At 40.5% G+C, this 22,100-nt stretch overlaps 1 protein-coding gene across 2 annotated transcripts in view; it reads right to left on the reverse strand.

Annotated features, from left to right (window-relative positions):
- The window catches only part of LOC117819069 (nuclear receptor subfamily 5 group A member 2-like), a 36,043-nt gene extending 18,748 nt beyond the window's left edge, over positions 1-17,295 (reverse strand). Inside the window, exons 1-4 of one of the 2 annotated variants that reach the window (XM_034692276.1) lie at positions 17,047-17,295; positions 14,699-14,820; positions 13,917-14,058; positions 12,548-13,203 (exon numbers count right to left, since the gene is read on the reverse strand). In XM_034692276.1, the coding sequence (XP_034548167.1) occupies positions 12,548-13,203; positions 13,917-14,058; positions 14,699-14,820; positions 17,047-17,068 (942 nt within the window). In that variant the 5' untranslated portion in view covers positions 17,069-17,295. The remainder of the gene's footprint in view (positions 1-12,547; positions 13,204-13,916; positions 14,059-14,698; positions 14,821-17,046) is intronic. The other variant, XM_034692277.1, reaches the window with a different exon arrangement.
- Between the last annotated feature and the right edge of the window lie 4,805 nt (positions 17,296-22,100).

The raw sequence follows: 22,100 nt of genomic DNA on the forward strand, positions 1-22,100 counted from the left end.
ATACAGTATCTCACAAAAGTGAGTACACCCCTCACATTTCTTCTAAAGATGATGCACAAGAAAGTCCGCAAACAATTTGCTAAAGACAGCAGACTAAGGACATGGATTACTGGAACCATGTCTTGTGGTCTGATGAGACCAAGGTAAACTTATTTGGTTCAGATGGTGTCAAGCGTGTGTGGTGGCGCCCAGTTGAGGAGTATAAAGACAAGTGTGTCTTGCCTACAGTCAAGCATGGTGGTGGGAGTGTCATGGTCTGGGGCTGCATAAGTGTTGCCGGCACTGGGAGCTACAGTTCATTGAGGGAACCATGAATGCCAACATGTACTGTGACATACTGAAGCAGAGCATGGTCCCCTCCCTTCAAAAACTGGGCCACAGGGTAGTATTCCAACATGACAATGACCCCAAACACACCTCCAAGACAGCCAATGCCTTAATAAAGAAGCTGAGGGTGAAGGTGATGGAGTGGTCAAGCATGTCTCCAGACCTAAATCCTATTGAGCATCTGTGGGGCATCCGCAAACGGAAGGTAGAGGAGCGCAAGGTCTCTAACATCCACCAGCTCTGTGATGTCATCATGGAGGAGTGGAAGAGGATTCCAGTGACAACCTGTGAAGCTCTGGTGAACTCCATGCCCAAGAGGGTTAAGGCAGTGTTGGAAAATAATGGTGGCCACACCAAATATTGACACTTTGGACCCAATTTAGACATTTTCACTTAGGGGTGTACTCACTTTTGTTGCCGGTTGTTTAGACATTAATGGCTGTGTGTTGAGTTATTTTGAGGGGACAGTAAATTTACACTGTTATACAAGCTGTACACTCACTACTTTACATTGTCTAAAAGTGTCATTTCTTCAGTGTTGCCCCATGAAAAGATATAATTAAATATGTGCAGATATGTGAGGGGTGTACTCATTTTTGTGAGATACTGTAAAGACAACAACATGTATACTTCAAAAAATAAAACGCCTCTTTGTGTGTAATCACTATTTGAGTGATCGGTGCATTTTGTAAAAATAAACAGTGCCACTAGTTCATGAGGAAACATGTCTTGGGTAAAGAAGAGAAATATCAATAGTCTGTTATAATTCCAGTATTTCAACAATTTGTCCGATTTCATAAAGTGCATCTCCACCCCGCGGCTCAGAGTAGATATCAATAACATTGATTTTGGGTAAAACTCTTCAGATATTTTTTTAATGACTGCTCTCAGCACGTTGCCTCCAGTAGCCCAACATTCATGACGTTCATTGTGTGCACTCACTGGGAAACATCTTCCAAGTTCAACAGGTGACTGGAGGGTCAATCACGAGGCAGGACAAAGGCCACCTCTGGTGAACCGCAGCAATCAATGGCTTCCATTCTGCTCAAAATTTAACAACAATGTAGACGAGTGCAGCACAGAGCTGCAGAGGAGAGCCAGCATTTCCCCGTTATCGGCTGCTTGGAATGTAATTATCCAGTGCAGGGAAACGGCTCTGTCTCTGTGAGCCTTTCCTGGCAGAGTATGCATGCTTTGTTCACACCGTCCACGCCGGCTGTCCACTGAGCACTAAAATCATCCAGGTCTAACAGGAACACATCAGAAACACACGTACAGGCGCTCTGCTGCTTCATGAAAGGAAATTAAAAACTAAGAGTGAGACTATTCATCACATTATGCTTCCACTGCCTGCTTGTTTCTTTCTCTCAGGGACCTCAGACGGCAAAGGTACCAAACACAGATTTAAAGGTCATTTTGTTTGAAATGAGAGCGAGGGATTCTCTGAATTCTGTAGAGTCTTTCACATCTCTGAAAGATTTTACATCGGGATCGTTCATGTCGGATGTGGGAATTTACTTTCAGGAATTTCAGGACGGTAAATTAATTGTCATCTTTTCCTTTTCAAACTTCTCAAATATCTCAAAATGCACATTGAAATCATTCTGTCACACATTCATTCTATATATTACAAAGTTTAAAGGTGACATATCATGCAAAATTGACTTTTTAATGGTTCTTTACCTGAAATATGTTTCCCTGGCATGTCTACAAACCCCCCGAGAATGAAAAAAATCCATTCTGCCCCTGTTCTGATTTCTACACCTTTCTGTAAATGTGTGTGAAACCAGCCGTTTCAGACTCCCGTGTTTTTGTTACGTTACAACAATATCCGGTCTGTCACGGAGTCAGAGCTCAGAGCTTGTTCAGCCCATAGACTGTATAAAATAATACTGAATCCCTCCTCCTATTTTCATTCCCTGTACACATGTGTGCTAACAAGGAGCTTAGGAGGGAGGCATGCTAGTTGTAGGCTGTCTTAATAAAAACAAAGGTCGGTTTTACTCCCCACGTCTGCAGATTTGAAGATCTAGTGGATGATTTTTATTTATCACGGATAAGTGCTAGCGCTAGTTAGCATAGCTACATAGCTACATGTCATAGCTGTAGCTGTGTACCAAGACACACGTCTACATACTGACAAATAAAACAACAAGAAACACAGAATCTGTGACCAATCCTTCAGAAAGGTCCTGCTGCCTTTCTGGCAGAGGTCGGTTTTACTCCCCACGTCTGCAGATTTGAAGATCTAGTGGATGATTTTTATTTATCATGGATAAGTGCTAGAGCTGATTGGCATAGCCACATAGCTACATGTCGTAGCTGTAGCTGTGTACCAAGACACACGTCGACATACTGACAAATAAAACAACAAGAAACACTAAATCTATGACCAATCCTTCAGAAAGGTCCTGCTGCAGGCGCCTCTCCGTCAGGATCAGATTCAGAGGGTTGAAGTAACGTGATCTCTGAGCAGCCGTGTATATTCAGCCAACATGTAAACATTAGATCAACGTGCTGGAGAGCCGAGGCACATCCACTTCCTGAGGGGGCGTGGTCAGAGGGAAAACAGAGTGTTCTGAGGAGGACTGAAGAAGAGGGCTTTTCAGGCAGACCAAAATCTGATTTCAAAGTGTTTTTTTGAGCATAAACTTTGAAGACATGTTTTGGGGACCTCTTAGACCAATATATGTTGATGAAAAAAGCGTGATATGTCCCCTTTAAGACTCACTGGATAAATGGTTTGATCATTTTTTTTATTTTTCTAAAAGCAGGTCAGAGAGAGAGGCTGTGCACAGAGACATCTCTGCTGTCTGTCTTTACCCTCGGCTCACTGAGACTACAGCAAACAAACACATCTAAAGCTCCTCTGAGGGACAGGATGTGATTACTGACATTTCACTGAAGATGAATCCCTTTACAAATCTTCTCAAACGTAGACTAAGAAGGGGAGTTCAGTATTTTTTCAGCGTGGGACCTGTTTCTTTATGAACATGTTTTCAACCAACGAGCTCAAAGAGTTTTGGAATGTCTCAAAACAGATGAGACGTGAAGCCTCCCAGAAAAAGGGGTTCAGATTTTTGAGTAAGAACGTCTGTGAAAGGGTCCTGCGCTTTGTTTTAGGAGAGTAAGATGTACTGTTTTTAAAAACCAACATTCGTTGCATCCCTTTCTACTAATTTCACCCTGAAGGTCATGGGAGTTGTTGCTCTCTGCTGGGATCGGTACATTGTTTGACTTTCTGTATCATACACTACCAGTCAAAAGTTTGTTCACACCTTCTCATTCAATGTTCTTATTTATTTTAATTATTTTCACCATTGTATTTTAATACTGAAGACATCAAAACTATGAAATAATCTGCTTTTGCCATAATCTGGATTACAACAGTAGTCAAATAGAGCTATCCATTGTGTACTAACCCTACCTCTGAACAACACAACTGATGGTCTCAAACACATTAAGAAGGCAAGTCATTCTACAAATGAACTCTTGACAAGGCTCATGTTCATTAGAAACCATTCCAGGAGACCACTTCATGAAGCAGACTGAGAAAATACCAAGAGTGTGCAAAGCTGTCATGAAGGAAAAAGGGGGCTACTTTACAGAATCTAAAATATAAAACAGATTCTGCTTTGTTTAACACTTTTTTGTTCATTCAATAATTCCATATGTGTTCTTTCATAGTTTTGATGCCTTCAGTATTAATCTACAGTGTTTACAATCATTACAATAAATACAAACCCTTGAATGAGAAGGTGTTTCCAAACTTTTGACTGGTAGTGTATGTGTCTTCAGTGATTTAGTGACACTACTAAATACACAAAACCCAACAAAACAAGCAGCTCCTGTTTTCTGTGAGTTAAATGATCATACAGAAAGGTGCGGGCTTTGAATGGAGAGAGTGAGGAAACAGCTGCACTAAAAAAGAATCTCACTGCTGTAATGTTGTGGAGCAGTTTTAATAACAGTCTCAGCCTGTCAGTGTCAAACACAAGCACCTTATGTTTATGTTTATTTAGTTGCACAATTTAAAAAAAAATACACTCAAAAAAAGAGCAAAGATAAATAATATACTGTGCAGGAAGAGGAGAGCAGAGAGCTTATTTGAAGCCTCCATCCAAATAGTGTTCTAATATCAAAAAGTAATTAAAAATACTAAATTGACACATATAAAGACAATAGTTGATACTAAAAATAAAATAACATAAGAATATACAAAATTAACAATTCATATAAATTCAGTGGACTTGCTTTGTTTGGCAGCTTATACATGGAATATAAAATCATATATACACATGTATTGAATTCTCTGAAAAACAAAAAATGAGCAGCCTCTGAGCTTCTCTTCTGTATCAGTGATGAAGAACTATTCAGACGAGATGCAACAAATCTGTTCAGCACACCAATGCTCTCTTTCTTTCCAAGAAATGGACGTTACAAAAGTAACAACAACAACAGAAACAAACAGAGACGCCTTTGCCATCGCTGCCCCAACTCTCTGGAACTCCCTCCCTTCACACATCCGCAACTCTGACTCTCTCTCCAATCATTTAAAAACCACCTCAAGACCGTCCTGTTCAAAAGAGCATACGACACAAAACCTCTACTCCCGCCCCACCTCTGCTCTTGTTCTGTTTTATTCATCTGCTTTATTTTTTATTTAATTTTTACTATTATTTTTCTGTAAAGCGAATTTGAGTATCAAGGAAAGGGCTATACAAAACCTATTTATTATTATTATTATTATTATTATTATCTCTTTTTTATTATGATGACTATTTTTTTATCATTATTAATATAAATCCTCCTGAACGTGCTCAAAACAAAAGACGGAATCATCTTCTGTCATTTTGGTTTGGGTTTGGTGTTAAGACATACACGAGGTGAAGACATTTTCTAAGTCCATTTATTCTGCCTGACACAAAGAATCATCATTGTTTGTTTGTATTAGGTTTCTTCTCTGTGTTAGTCCAGGTTACCATTGTTTAAAGGTGATTTGCTTCGGTCTGCTGCTTTCTTAGTAAAGACAGAGAACATGAGCTGTGATCAAGCGGCAACCTCCCGTCTCAAAATATGAAGCCCATGCTGAAGTGTTATAAACTGCAATGCATCGAGCATCCACTTGAGGCTGGCTGCAGAAACACCAGAAACCACATAGACATGAATGGGAAAAAGACGATCTTTGCAGCATTAATAAACATGTTTACAGCCTGGTTCAAAAAACGGCTTGGCCCTATGAAGCTAATCTCTCTATCGTCACACTGTACGGGGGTTAATTTTTTTCTAACGTGACGGTTCAGAAGATATTAAGATCATGAGTTTTTGCCCAAATAATAACATGACTGACGTGACTGACAGGCGGGAACCATAGACTGTATAAAATATGGACGTAGTATCCGTGACGTCACCCACATGTATTCCTGAGCGCTGTTTTGAAGCCAATCAACGGCGGCAGCCATATTGGAAATGCTGAACTCAACCAGGCAGAGTGTGACGTAAAGGGGAGGAGTTGGAGCCTCTTAGCCAACAGCTATGTGTTCCCGACCGGGAGTCACGTCAGTCATGTCCTTATTTGGGCAAAAACTCATAATCTTAATATCTTCTGAACCGTCACGTTAGAAAAAAATTCACCCCCCGTACAGTGTGTGCTAGAGAGATTAGCTTCGTAGGGCCAAGCTGTTTTTTGAACCAGGCTGTAAACATGTTTATTAATGCTGCAAAGATCGTCTTTTTCCCATTTATGTCTATGTGGTTTCCTGTGTTTCTGTAGCCAGCCTCAAGTGGATTCTCCATGCATTGCAGTTTATAACACTTCCGCATGGGCTTCATCGTTTGAGACTAGAGGTTGACGCTTGGCGGAGACACATAGCTGTTGGCTAGGAGGCTCAAACTCCGCCTCTTTACCTCACACTATGTTCGGTTGAGTTCAGCATTTCCAATATGGCTGCCGCCGACAATTGGCTTCAAAACAGCGCTTCAGGAACAGATGGTTGACGTCACGGATACTACATTATTTATACAGTCTATGGTTGTGATTATGGCTGTGGATACGTAGCTTTAGCAGAGACCCAAGCATCAATTCATGAGATGGCATGACCAAACACTTCAGGTGATTTTAAAGTAATGTCTTCACCCAAATGCAGAAATGATGCAAATTCAGAAACACAAGTAAGGTCCGACCAAACACAACGACAGAAGGACGCTGCAAATTAAAATAATGTGCTGCAGAAAATCTGAAACAACTGCATCAACAGCGAAACCAGAAAATAACTTCTCAATACAAACTCTGCAAATCAAGACTTTTCTACAGAAGTGCTCCAGGCCTGTAGGGGCGCTTAGTGAAACAGCTCTCTTAATGACGGGACAGAGAAGAAGACCAGACACTGAGGCTGTTTTCTAAACCTACTACTACACTAGAAGGATGTACTGATTTAGCCTAAATTCAGTATGTATGTGAAGTCGTTCCTCTTCTTCTTTTTTCTGTATACGACGGGGGCAGTCAGTTTTTAGGTGCTGTGAAAATGATTAAACTCCACATAATCCACTTCTTAACTTTTTAAATCATAAGTGATGCCAAAGAAGCAGTTTATATACAGCTTGGTCATTGTTTACTTCCGGCGACGCCTGAACCAGCATCCTGCAGACCAGATCCTGCAGAACAGCCATACAGACTACCTTCAAATGCAGTATGCGTAGGTAGTATGTTGCAGGCGGTTTTGAAAACAGACTGAGTTCATTATTTATGAAGTGACATTAAGATGACTGCAGACAGGAGAGTTAAAGAGACTCTGATCTGGACTTAGGAGACGGCTACGTCGCGATGGGGACGAAGGAGGAGTGAGGGGGGTGTCAGGCATCATTTTGTCCTCCTGAGGAGATCTGATCGGGGGTTTGTGATAAAGCTCCAGGATGCCTGGAGGCTGCAAGCTGCGTCTTGATGAGTTTGCCTCACAGTATCAAAGGTTGCAGCCACTGAAGTCCCGCTCAGGTCACCAGTAAACCACTATTCCAGAGAAAACTATGCATACAGCGTTTATCATCTAATGGCTAATACATTCAGTGTCCTCTTCTCTCTGTAGCCTCATTAATAAAGCTGTTTGACTGTGCAGCCCTGCAGGCTAGGAGCACTCTGTTGAGAAGTCTGGATATGCAGTGTTTATCTCCTGCAGTTTGTTTTCTGATCTGTCTTAAACTTCACATCCTTTGTGTATTTGCAGTATGTTTGCTCTTAAAGGGATATTTCAGTTTTTTTTTAAGTGTGGTGGTATGAGTTACAGGACACTATTGCTCCTGTTAGCCACAATGAGTGCCGGTGAGCTCTTCCCCTTTAATGAGAAAATTCCCAGAGGACCGGCAGGTAAGCTAGGCTATTTAATCACGGTGCAAATGCATGCACCAGTAGAAAAAATTATAGCTATTCAGTTTGCCGTCAGAAACCCTCTTTGTTTTGGCACTATTTTCAGACGCACCTCGCAGACCGGTGTTATTCCGCTGCATGAGCACAGACACACGCCGATCAGCTGTTTTGGTCAACAAGCACGTAGCATTTTTAGCAAACACTTTTAGGAACAAAAACTACAAACTGCAGAAATGAGTGATTCTGACAGCGACGATGACATGCTGTTTACTGTGGAAACAAGTGGATCCCTCTATGAACCAGAGTTTACAGAGGAAGAAGTTCAGATGCAGACCCAACGTACCAACGAAGAAGAGAGGGGAGAAAGTTCTGTGCTAATGAGTGAGCAGGAGAGATCTCACGTTACCTGGTGGTGCCGGTGTGTAAACTGTGAGCCCATGCCAACGAACCCAGAGAGCTTCTGCCTGTCAGGAGAGGGACTTCGGGACAACAATACTTCAGGACCTTTCTGAATCAGAGGATACCAGCGGCTCACATACGGCTCCAGTCTGCATCACTCATCACCCAGAGTTCCCTGCCTTACAGGAGGTTTGCTTGTTTGAACAGCCGGGATAAAGACAGGTACGTCTCATCTTTTAAAAGTGCAGAAAAGTGAGTTTAATTCACTCTAAAGACCGATACCGCTACTTGATCCTGCTATGTGCTTGTTGATCCAAACAGCTGATCGGCGTGTATCCGTGCTCATGCAGCGGACGAACACCGGTCTGCAAGGTGCGTCTGAAATTAGTGCCAAAACAAAGACTGACGGCAAACTCAAGAGCTCCAATTTTGGTGCATGCATTTGCACCGTGATGAGTGCCTGGAACATATTTTCTTAACTTTAGCAAAATTACGTGAAATAGGAGGCCCTGTCTGCAGAGAATTGTAGCCTAGCTTACCTGCCGGTCCTCTGGGAATTTCCTCATTAAAGGGGAAGAGCTCACCGGCATGCATTGTGGCTAACAGGAGCAATAGTGTACTGTAATCATAAGACCTCACTTAAAAAAAACTGAAATATCCCTTTAATGCAGTTGATTTTGCTTCTTGAAGCACGCTTTGTAATTTTGCGTGTTTCAGCTGTTGCATTTAGTTTTAACTGTTGCATGTATTTTTTTAAATTTGCATTGTTTATGCATTTCTCCTAATGAAGACAGTTCTGGTTCTTGTTTGCCAACGTACATATAAGCAGAGAAACATTTCACAATCCAACTAGAAAAGCTTCATTTATTTATATTCAAGGTCAAAAACAAACTTTACTTTATAGTGAATCAAAAATCTATGATGGGAACTTCCACCTAATAAAAGGTATTGATCCTGAAGAATTCTGATGTAGCAGTTGAGCTGTAATCATAACAGGAAGTAACCTGGTACATGCATGAGGCAAAAGCTTAAACATTTATAAATAATCCAGCTCTGGGGATCAGATTTCTCTTAATATAACTCTCAGCTGAAGTGATCTGACTCCTGAAAACCTACGCCTACGAACTGATAGTGAACATTTACCCATGATGCAGCAGCAGTGACCAAATGTCCAAGCCTGCATGGATTTAAAAGTGAGTGATTTTCAGCTGAATGCATCAGAGTTGATAAATGGCACTGGATCAAAAAGACGGGAGGGATCCTCAACATGTTTCACCAAGGCCACAATAGTCCTTTTGTTGCAGTTAAACCGTTTAACTGGTTGATTCAGTCTGACCATGGCTTGTTGACAGATGTTTGTTTGTCACTGCAGGAACATTTTAACATGACTTACAGGGGTAGGTAATATTTTCATTGTTGTGTAACCCTACTGATTCATCAGAGAAAATTAAAAATCCTACATTTCCATGAGGATCTCTGTGTGAGCGTCGTATTAAAGCAGCAGCAGCAGCAGCATTGATTTCTCAACCAGAGGACCTCAGTTTGACTGTTTCACTAAATCATGTCAACTGTTACACACCGCAATCCACAAAGACAACCACAGGATGAAGATGATGGGGTGTGACAGTGATATATGTCAGAGTATTATCCCCATGGGTGTGTTTGTGCCTGTGTTGGTGTGTATGTGGTCTGATCAGCGACCGTTCAGCACTGAGGAAAAACCAAGCAGCAACCTCAGGCTGTGAGAATTGAAGCCAATGCTGGAGTGTTAAAAACTGCAGCTCATCAAGTATCAAGTATCCGCTTGAGGCTGGAAGGAAGCACCGGAAACCACATACACACTCATTCAACGAAGACGATCTTCACAGCAGAAATAAACATGTTTACAGCCTGGTTAAAAAAAAACAAATGTAGTCTGGATAGCTAATCTCTCTATCGGCACACACTGTGAGGGGGTGATTTTTTCATAACATGGCAATTTCGAAGATATTTAGATAACGAGTCTTCCAATGAGTGGCCCAGCTGACTTGATTGACAGGCGGGAACACTGTAGCTGTTGGCGAGGAGGCTCAAAGCCCGCCTCTGTACCTCACACCAGCTCGACAGCAGTTATTCAACATTTCCAATATGGCTGCCGCCGCCAATTAGCCTCAAAACAGCGCTTCAGAAACAGATGGTGGACGTCCCAGATACTACGTCCATTATCTATACAGTCTATGGTTGTGATGGAACCAAGCGGCAACCTCTGGTCTCAAACGATGAAGCCCATGCTGAAGTGTTATAAACTGCAATACATCGAGAATCCACTTGAGGCTGGCTGCAGAAACACCGGAAACTACATAGACATGAATGGGAAAAAGACGATCTTTGCAGCATTAATAAACATGTTTACAGCCTGGTTCAAAAAACAGCTTGGCCCTATGAAGCTAATCTCTCTATCAGCACACACTGTACGGGGGGTGAATTTTTTTCTAACGTGACGGTTCAGAAGATATTAAGATTTTAAGTTTTTGCCCAAATAAGCAGTGGCGGTTCTAGACCAATTTTAATGGAGGGGGGGGGGGCAGGCTGGGGCCAAGGGTGTTGTCAGAGGGACACATTCAACCCTGACAAAAGAGACTGAGAACAAACTGGCAAAACATCAGTGCATCCCAATCTACTAGACATATATACTACTGTGTACTAGATCAACATGCAGACTGACAGCAGCTGTTTGGCTGTTTACACTCAACATGAGTCCCTTAGCGCTCTAAAGGACCGGAACCAAGTGCCACACGCATGGATTCCGCCTGTAACATCGGCGCCATACCAAAGCTTTTTTTATTGTATAATATTTGTTTGGTGTGGAGGGGGGGCCACAGGGGGGTCCAGGTTCAGTTTTACAGGGGCACTGGCCCCTGTTGGCCCCTCCCCAGAACCACCACTGCAAATAAGGACATGACTGACGTGACTCCTGGTCGGGAACACATAGCTGTTGGCCAGGAGGCTCACACTACGTCACACTCTGCCTGGTTTAGTTCTGCATTTCCAATATGGCTGCCGCCGTCGATTGGCCTCAAAACAGCTCTTCAGAAACAGATGGGTGACGTCACAGATACTACGTCCATTATCTATACAGTCTATGGTTGCGATGGAACAGACCTCAGGTGTTGGCTGCAGCTCAGCCTGCACCAAGCATGCTGCGTTCAGGAGCATCATTGAGACTCAGATTGTTCTCATGATTCTGTTTCAATCATTGTTACTTGTGCAATAAGGAAGAATGCAGACTATAAATGTGTGTGATATAAATAATTGAAGTGTGTGAATATTACACAGTGAATAAAATTTACTTTAAAAAAAAACTGGTTTATTTTAAAGCCCTGTTGTTATCAGGATTATCTTCAAACTGGCAGCAGTGCATCATAACTTCAGGATAAATGTGACATTTGTTGATATTGGGGTAGATATTGTGAACAAAGCCACAATGCACAGCTTTATAAATGTGTACTTAATAAAATATAAGAGTTATTTCACCAAACTAAGTCCTGTATTTAGTTTTCTTCAAAAATAAAAATGATTTCTTTGATTGCATTTTTCAGGCTCGACTAGATTCTCCCTCTTTGCTGTCCAGTCGTATTATGATAATAGCAATGCACTTGCACACATCTGTAGTTTGGTAATGCATCACACTTCACATTATTGAAACAAAAATCAAACACAACTCTCATATTAATCAGCGGGGGCGAGTTTCTAATCCCTGCATGTTGATTTCATTTCTGTTACGGTTGTGATCCAGAGGTGAGTCCACACAGACTGAACTATAGATGTGTGAGTCAGGTTTATTAGTCGTGAATGCGTCTATTTATTTCATAATAAAAGAGCGTCTCAGCCTTTAAACAGTGTAAATACAACTCAAAATAACCCACCTCATGTAGAAGAACATTTCTCATTCAGTTCTAGCAGAAGTCATGTAACTGTTCTGTTTTTATTTGAGTTCAATCAAAGCGTGATGTAAGAGAGAAATCACAAATTAAAAAAGAAACAGGATGACTTGTTGTTAAAGCTACTATAGGCTCCCTCTCTTTCACGGTCTATTTTGCTTTTCAAAGGCTTCTTTTGATCGAATATCAAAAGACACGAGAACATGACGACTAACCAGATCGATATTGGAGCAGGGGGAGAAGGAGTCAAACGGAGAAAGAAGATAAGGAAAGCAAGTCATGCCCACGTCTGTGTTTGTAGTTTGTAGACGCACAGCAGAATCATGAGTGTTTCTTATTTACAGGCTGTTTTATTCTAATCATTATATCATCATGCTTTAGAAAAATGGTGTCCCTCTTTTGTAGGATGTGAAGTCAAATGTAAAGTTAATAACAAAGCTTTCTCTTTGTAAAGAAAGCCTGAGGTTAGTGTGAGAAAGAGTCAGTGCATCTGTCGTGTGTGATAATGAAGGGATGAAGAATGAAAAGGTTTTGGACTCACCCTTAGCTCCTTGAAGAAGATGCAGCTGCGAGCCCACTCCACTATGGAGAACAGGGTCTGGTCTGCCATGCGGCTCATGAGGCTGAAGGTGCTGGGCTTGTCCAGCCGGCCCCGGCCGCTCTGCTCCTGCTGCAGGTGAGCCACGATCTTATTCTGCACCACCAGCTCGTCTGGATCGCAGCGCAGCAGCTCCAGCACCAGCGGAGGCAGGTTGGGGGGCTGCGGCGAGGCGGAGGGGTACATGTCAGGGTAGGGGTATCCTGTCAGAGACTCAGGGGAGCTGGTGTAGTCGGGACACTCGGCTTTAATGGCCCTGCCGGGGAAGGCTGTGTACTGGTACTGAGCGGTGAGGGGCATGTGGGACTGCATGGCCATGCCCAGGGAGGGGGGTCCATAGAGGTTGGCCTCGTAGTCTGTGGGGGCAATAGAGTTGGGGGTGGATGGGAGCAGGCTTTTGGAGATGGTGGGCAGGCCGTGCAGGGTGCTGGTGAAGCTGTAGTCAGTCTGCAGAGGAGAGGTCGGCGGAGGAGCCGCGCTCTCCAGCTTGAAGCCGCTGGATCGTATCAAAGCCTTCTTCTGCTGCTTCAAGGCCCTGTCTCTCTTGTACATGGGGCCAAATTTATTCCTCCCCCCACGCATGCGGTCTGCGCGCACCGCTGTCACACAAGAGAGGAGAAATAGACAAGAGGTTTACAAACTACACTGCAATGAAAGCTCCTGCACTGCCAAGATCCTCTCTGGAACATTACATTTACAATACTAGCCACACAGAGTAAAATCAGAACCTTTTTTCTACCCCCAGCTCTGCTCCAGAGTCAACAACAAACATGTCGGTCATTTCTGCTTCCCTTTTTAGGACTGAGAAGATTCCCCCAGAGTCTGTTCTGCTCTCCTCCTTCTCGTAGCCTAAATAGAGCTTTTGATTTAAAACAGGGGAGTCTCCAGGGTTTTATCAGTAAGTCAAGAATGTGTCCTTTTTTTCTGCTGCGGAAACAGGTGCTTTCCTGCACCGCTGTATGGGAATTAATCCCATCCCGTGTGTAGGAAGCAACACGAGAGCCACCATTCCCCACATGAAAACATAATTCAAGGATTTTTACATACAAAGAAGAATGCTTAATTTAAAAAATAATACAGGTTCATGATTGAAATGATTGTGAAATTTGTACCTCTTAAAAAAATGACAAATATGGAACAGTTTAAAAAACAAAAGCATGAAAATGATTTATTTCCAACATTAGAATAATATTTGTACTATTATTATTATTATTGTTATTATTAATAGTAGTAGTAGTAGTAGTAGTAATAGTAGTAGTAGTAGTAGTAGTATCTAGTTTGACATGCGGGTTATAGAGGTGGTGTAGTGTACCTTCTAGTCTCATCCCGACGCTGAGGCACTTCTGGAAGCGGCAGAAAGGACACCTCTTCCTCTGGGTTTTGTCTATTTTACACTCCTGGTTCTCCGCGCATGTGTACCTCTTGTTGTTCTGAACTGTCCTCTTGAAGAAGCCCTAAAAAAATACGACATGTTAGAAGTGATCAGAAAAGACGACGTGCAGCCTGAGGGTGCATGGTTTAAATATCCTAGTTTGCCTTTCAAAATAAAATAAAAAGAAATGCTTGAATTATTTTCATCGCATAATTAAAACAATATTGAGACTTAGAGTTACCATAAAGGGGCGTGCGGTAGTGTTAATAATTTAAAATGTTAATTCAATCAATCAATCAATCAATCAATCAATCAATCAATCAATCAATCAAGTTTAATTTATATAGCACATTTCATACAAATCAAATGCAACCCAAAGTGCTTTACAGTGATTGAAAAACAAGAAAGAAGCTGAAGTAAAACAATGGCGAGACACATTAAGGGAAAATAATAATAATGATAATAATAAGAATAGTACTAATAAAAATAAAAATAGAATAAAATAGGGAGATGAAGTTTAAAATGTCGTTAGAAATCTCTTTAAATTCCACCACTATATTTCGGGACACGTTCATTTTATTTATTTATTTATTTTTCATTTTATTCCTTTTTTTTTATTGTATTGTATGTATTTATTTATTTATTCTAGCAGTGATGTGTAATCTAGCATCGTGCGTGTGCGTGTGTATGTGTGTGTGCGTGCGTGCGTGCGTGCGTGTTACCTTGCAGCTCTCGCAGGTGAGCAGACCGTAGTGATATCCGGACACTTTGTCTCCGCACACAGGACACAGCTCTTCCAGGTCATCGTCATATGTGTATTCCATAACCTTTAAAGTCACACCTGCTGCGTGCGCACACAACCACACACACACACACGCACCAGACAAACGCCGACACACGCATCATGCGTCCAGCAAAGACAAAAGTGTAAAATTAAAATCATCTCCATGTAGTTTCCTTATATCCTTTTTACTAAATAACAGCGGGACATTTGTATAATCTCATAAATGCGCAGTACACCTGAATATGAGTGAAATTTAATAAAGACATGTTTTAGGTGTCAGACAGATTTTTATTCTATTACGCAACATTTTAAATTTGCAGTCTGATTGAGTCTTTAAATTAAAATAAACAGTTTTCAAAGATGTGTGTGTGCAGAGTTTATTTTCCACTTCACTAAATATGATCTAATGAAATAATTAATAAATAAATGTCACTGTTTTACTGTGTTTGTACTTGCCTTTAATGTGCGCTTCTAAGTGTGTATTCGGAAAAGCGCTGTATAATAAATATAGTTTATTATAGTGATGTATTATTATTATTTAAAAAATCATATTTTTATATTTCAAATAGCACCATTCCACTTTGTTAATGACAGACTGTATTAAATTATTCGATGTATTAATCAAATGTTTTATTATTTAAGGCCGTTTATTCCCCATGTTGTTCACATGCGTATTTTCTAAAGAAGGAATGCAGCATGAATTAACTTTTTACTCAAACCCTGTTCATCAAAATTAATATTAAAGGTCAGGGACGTCACCTGAAACATGCAGCCCTACCTTTGACGTATCAATGTAACAGTAACAATCTGTGGGACTGAGGTAAGGTATTTCCATGTAGGCCTAAAACATTTAAATTCCTCAGTTACTCACTGGGAATGTAGTAAATAATTGAATTGCGCGTGCATCAGTCAAATAAGATTATCCAATAAAATGATGATATTCGAAGTTTAAAAATGCTCTATTTTGGCACGCACTGAAAATAAAAGGTTAACCATTATCATCCACGGAGGTGTGTCATTTTATTACTATTATTATTATTAGCCTTTTACTTTTTTTTTTAAATATATTTTTAGTTTTCAGGCATTTTTCGGTTACATGCACATCATATATTTACAGGGAAATGAAAAACAGCAGCAAGGAAAAGAGGGGAAGCTCGCATACTTAGGCTAATTCATAACAGTGTAATAACCACAGCCGCGTTTCTTCCGTTCCCACATTAAAGCAGCTGCTCACATTTTCATCTGAATGTGGATCAACTGAGCAGTCTTTAAAATTCGGTCAGTAAAAAAATATTTGTAGAAATAAATGTTTATAAACTCATAGTTGATGTTTTTTTCTTCATTCACACTAAACTGATATTTGTTTTAATTGATTTTATTCCTGATGATGATGCACATTAATCACAATTTCAGCACTAAGCCTCAGAAATATACACAAAAGCTAAATTCCAACAGTTTTGCCTCCATAAAACAGATTTCACATGACCTATCAAAAGACCGATCCCTCCAGTGACTGCTCTCTAAGTGGATGCTGTAGGCCTGTGATGGCTTTAGGAGCAGGCACAATCTCAAAGATGTCCTATAGAGACAGTTATCAGACAGTAAAGTCTCTGTCTCGGTGCATTTATCCAGCGGTGGCTTCTGGAATTATAACGGAAAAAGGGTTCATGCTGTGGCGCTAAAATCAGCTCGGGGATCACCCTCCGTGAAATAGGTCTACAACATGTCCCAGCAGCTAAACGCATGTCACATTTCGAAAAGAGAGTTAGAATAAACTGAGCTGGTTCACAGGGAGGACGTGCGTAAATACGCAGCAGGTTTAAAGGCCACAGCGGCGACATTTTCAATTTTAAAAATCACATATTAGATCTCTGGTTGTGGATTTTACACGTTTACAAAAAATATTCACGCGACATTTTTGCCGAGGTAAATTATCAGCTTAGTACTTAATATAATTAATTCATATTTTAAATATTTTGATCTAATTTTGTCAGTTTTAAATAAGGACTGTGTTTCCAAATAACCTGCAATTGAAGCGATGCTTTTAATTTACATTTTAATTGAATCTTTACGCATTTCTGGACAGGTTGGTTTAGTTATTTTTGCCAACCCCTGGATGTAGTAATTAAGCAACAAATAAAATATCTCTGTATTAATTTTAAGCAGGTTTTGATCATTAAATCTTTCTTTCAACATTTGCTTCAATCTGTGGTTCTTGGTCTGAACATAATCAGCCTGGACATCCAAGCTATTAAGACAGTGAGTGAAATCTGCAGACAGACTTACCGTGAGCTTTATCTCCCAACATCTGCTCAGCAGACAGCAGCCGGTCACTGATGATTGTCTGATGCTTCAAACCTGGATGTGTGTGCAGCCGTGCATGGGCTGCCGAGGAGGACAAAATAAAGGAGAGCGAACAAATCCGGGCGCTCACTGTCTAAGAGAAAGCTGCTCGAGGAGCCAGACTGGGTTTATACGTGTGTGATGATGACCATGAAGATCTCCGAGTGAAACTCCTTCAGTCTGCTCGCGCTTTACTGCGATTCCCTTATCACAAAAGTTAGAGAGCTGGAAGGTGATTGGTGGAGGAGGAGTCACGGGACCTGTGCTCGCTGCCTCCTCCAGGGAAAGAAATGCCTGGACAGGATGGAGACAGAGAGGTGCTGATGGAGGAGACTCACAGAGACGGTCCTGCTGAAGTTTGGGGGAGGACTGTTTAAAGGGAAAAAGAAATGCAGTTAAAATACATAATTATACTGTTTTCAGGATCATAATCTGTTAACCCTCCTGTTACCCTCAAATTTACTAACATCTTTTATCCTTTCAACCCTCCAGAATGTTTCTTTGTTGTCTATCTAAATAGACCTTTAAATAAAATATATTTAAGCATAAACACAATTTAAAGCATTTAGAAGGACTTTATTTGTAAAACAGAACATCAAACTGCTGTGAGTTTGTCATGCTCTCATCGGCCCTGCATTGTTTCAATGTTATCAAAGCGTATGACACAGGACTCATCATTGAATGTCTTGACTGATATGATGGCTGCACTGAAAAAAATGTTGTGTTGAATCTACTAAATTTTAGTATGTCAAGTTGTTTCATGAAATACATTTCTCTAAATCCAGATATATTTATTAAGTCAAATAGACCCTTTTTAAAGTCTATTTTAGGCAATATATGCCTTCCAAACCAGCTAAATGCAGCTTAACAATCTGGGCAACATGTGACAGAAGAGTCATGTTGATTTATCAACATCACTTCATAAAAATAAAAAAATAAAAAATTCAAAATAAAATAAATACAAATCTATGTCATGTAAAAGGCTTTCCAATATATATTTAAAAAGTTTTAACATTAATTTTAATGAAAAATGAGTGAGTTATCCTCTTTGAACCATGATCTGTGAGAATTAAAGAACACCAATGCACTAAATCTTGATGTAAATGGTTAGAAATGGAGCTAAAAATTAGATTTTGAAAAAATGTAATTAGGATTTTTTGGGGGTTCTGACACTTTTGGATAATTGAACACGCCCCGGGTCAAATTGACCCAGGAACATTATTGCTCTTCCAGAGAAACGAACATAACAGGAGGGTTAAGTACAATTAACTTAACAAATATATCTGGATTTAGAGAAATGTATTTCATGCAACAACTTGACATAATAAAATGGAGTAGATTCAACACAACATTTTTTTCCGTGTGGGAATATTATATTTCAATTCAAATTTGCTTTGTTGGCATGAACAAAGAGATGTTATTGCCAAAGCACATACATATCATGCAGTACATTATATATATTCACAACACACTTCACTCATCACATATACATTAATCACACACTATATTCGTTACATATTATATTCATCACATACATATCAACCATATATTACATATTCTGTACGCATTAATGAACGATTAACCATACAGCATATCTCAATCTCCTCACCCGATGCGGCACGCTCACAAAACCCCCACCCAAAATCAACACCATGGGATGGTGCGTCCCTCTGGCTGTGACAGGCAGACACATATTTAGCAGCCAGAGGAGCTGCTGACCCTTCCCCCAGGAGAACTGACAGTTTCTCTTCTGGGGTTAATGTTGGGAAGTTTGGTACCATTTTAGTAATTTCCCTGTAGTGGGAATCTCTTAGTAAAGAGAACTTGCTCAATCTAAAGGTCGACGGTTCGATCCCAGCTCCTGCAGTCACATGCGGAAGTGTCCTTGGTTATAGTGACCTCAATATCATCCAAAACAACCAAAACAAATGTGTGTAAAATGTTGATATTTCTTATGGTATATACAGCTAAAACAGCCTGGGGTCAAATTGACCCCAAGAAACACTGATGCATATTTTTTTTTTTTTACAGGAAATTGGAACATATCACCATTTTAATATACTTTCCCAGTTGTCCCCATTAAATTAGGAAAGGTCATGAAATATGGACCCAAAAAAATGATGTTGGTCATTAATTTAGAGACGTTAAACATTGAATGGGGTCCAATTGACCCCAAGGATAATAGGAGGGTTAAACTCAGGGGAGACCGGGGTCTGGTGTCACACTTCATGGACACATAATACATGTGGTTTAGGTATGTGTGCTGCCTGTAGACTATAGAGGCTCTTATATTTGTATTAATAAAACAGATAATAACCATGGACAGTAATAACTAGGCCTACTTCTATTTTAACATGTAAGATCCCATGAATATGATGCAGCTGTCATTTGGTTAGAAAATGACTCCAGAATAATCCACTATTTCTGTGTGATCTTGCTGTCCCTAATGTATTTAAATCAATCAATCAATCAATCAATCAATCAATCTTTATTTGTATAGCGCCAAATCACAACAAACGATATTGCTCTTTTGTATTTGTTTTGTCTGTTTACCCCTTATTAATGTCGGTATGAATGTGAGGTGTGTGTGAAGTGATCAGTGTTCTGGGGTGGGTGGGATCTTAAGGGTGTTTTTGTATTTGTGTTTTCCACAGAACTCTGTTCCAACTACTACATGTCACAAAACCTACTGTGTGTTTGTCTGTGCATAAAAAAACAATAAAGAAACTTTGGAATAGAAAATGACTCCAGGCTGCAAATTGAAATATTTTTACGATCACATTATGAACTTCTGTTCAGGCTGTTTCTCTGACGGTTTCTTTTTCCAGGAGGAGTACAGCAGGTCTTATTAAAATCAAAATAATATTCAATACTTCAAAATATCAGAAACTCTTCAGTGTGTAAGGGAGATGATCACTTTACAGGACGCGGCAGCGCATCCATAGTTAACTGATAAATACATATTCAACCTTTTTAGTGCCACAAAAAAAAAACAGTCACTAAACAAAGAGAAAATATTAGACTTTGTAAAAATGTGTTTAATTTTCTGATTTACATAGAAGGCAGAACAAGTGTTGTTTTTTGTTCAACTTCATCCCCCAAGTGTTCATAATGACAACTTTTACATTAGAATTTGAGACTTGAAGTGTGTTCAAAAGTAGTTTGTCTTCACATCATGATAGATTGTGTCTGCTTTGCTGAAATAATGCATGGACATTTTGTCACAGTTCCTCCTCTGTGTACCTGTGTTTTTGTTTTTCCCTCCCCCTCCTGCTCTGTCTCCTTCACTCTCTGCTCACCTGCACTGGATCTGCAATCACACTCCTGCCAGCCGTCATCCAATCACTACAGCCTCCAAGAACCCTGCACCGACATCCAGTCCCTGCTGGATTGTTATGCCTACATAACCAAGTCCAGCTCTCAAGAAAACCTGTTGCTTAACTTTTTGCTATTTTTCATCATCACATTGAACCCACCTGACACCTGTGTTTTTTGTCTCCAGGACCCTTCAGCTACAAGCTCTGCCACTGTCTTCACTCTCCTGCCTGTTGACCTCCGTCTGGATCCCTCAGCACCCCAGGACCCCCACCAGCAATCCCCTCACCCTGCACTTCAACAATAAACTTTGGGAGAGACAAGTCTTAGTCTGCTTTTTAGGTTCTGCCATAAATATGTGACACATTTCTTAACGCTGGTAGCTAAGATCGAGGTTCAATTGATATGACTTAAAAGTAGCCTACATTCTATTCTAAATGCAAATCAGGTCCAAGCATCAAATACAACTCTGACGCTGGTCGAAAACATCCACACATGGTTGGTTTACAGACACCAACATTTACAATACGGTGTCCTTTATTGTCCCCGTAGGGTAATTAGTCTTTGACATCAGTCCTGCACATGTTACCTGCTCTTTAAAAAAAGTCCTCACAATGGCCACGGTTACATGATGTTTTTTAATTCAGAACTAATTATTCAGAATTAAATAATTCTGAATTAAAGTATTCTCCTTTGTGTTTACATGGAAATAGTAATTCTGAATTGAGGTTTACATGGAAAACACGTTTAATCATCTTTATTCAATTCCTCTAAAAGTCTGGGGGTTGGGAAGGGTTCTGATTTTTTTTTTTTTTTTTTTTATTTAACCTTTATTTAACCAGATAAGTCCCATTGAGGTCAAGACCTCATTTTCAAGGGCGACCTGGCCAAGAGGTCAGCAGCACACGTCAGAATAAATGGCAACTCAACAACATGGAACATATATGCAGACAGTATGTAGAAGCAAACAATAATAATTTAAAAAGTGCAACTTATTTCCAAGTAAAGTGCAGATTGTGAATGTAAAACAGCATTTTAAAAACACAGGCACTGTTCTGGGGTCTTTCTTTCATTTAAGATAGACTTAAAGGTGTCCAGAGAGATGAGATCCGACAGATTCAAGTCCTTCTGGACTTGAATAAAGATGATTGGACAGGGGCGAGGCGTGACGTATTTATGTCTACCGGGAGAAAACAGACTCCAGTTCCTGCTTCTTTTATTTTGGGTTACAACATGGAAGACCACATAATAAGTACAATTTTCACTTTGATTTTGATTCTAGTTTTGAATAAGCAGCTGGACACAAATACACTGCTTCACTTTCGTCAGCTGAGGAGGAGAAGAGAGATAGAGGACCGGAGAAGGGAGGCGGAATACCGTACTTCTTAAAATCAAAGCCAACGGTTAGTGCAACGGCTGCTCTACCTCAGCCTGGAATATGTGCGTCATGGCGACAGGACAAGGGAACGAGCATGCTCAGAACGACCCATTGACTGTATAAAATATGGACGCAGTATCCGTGACGTCACCCATCTGTTCCTGAGAGCTGTTTTGAAGCCAATCGACGGCGGCAGCCATATTGGAAATGCTGAACTCAACCAGGCAGAGTGTGACGTAGTGTGAACCTCTTAGCCAACAGCTATGTGTTCCTGACCAGGAGTCACGTCAGTCATGTCCTTATT

Source organism: Notolabrus celidotus, chromosome 9, assembly GCF_009762535.1.
Source record: "Notolabrus celidotus isolate fNotCel1 chromosome 9, fNotCel1.pri, whole genome shotgun sequence".
Classification (NCBI taxonomy): domain Eukaryota; kingdom Metazoa; phylum Chordata; class Actinopteri; order Labriformes; family Labridae; genus Notolabrus; species Notolabrus celidotus.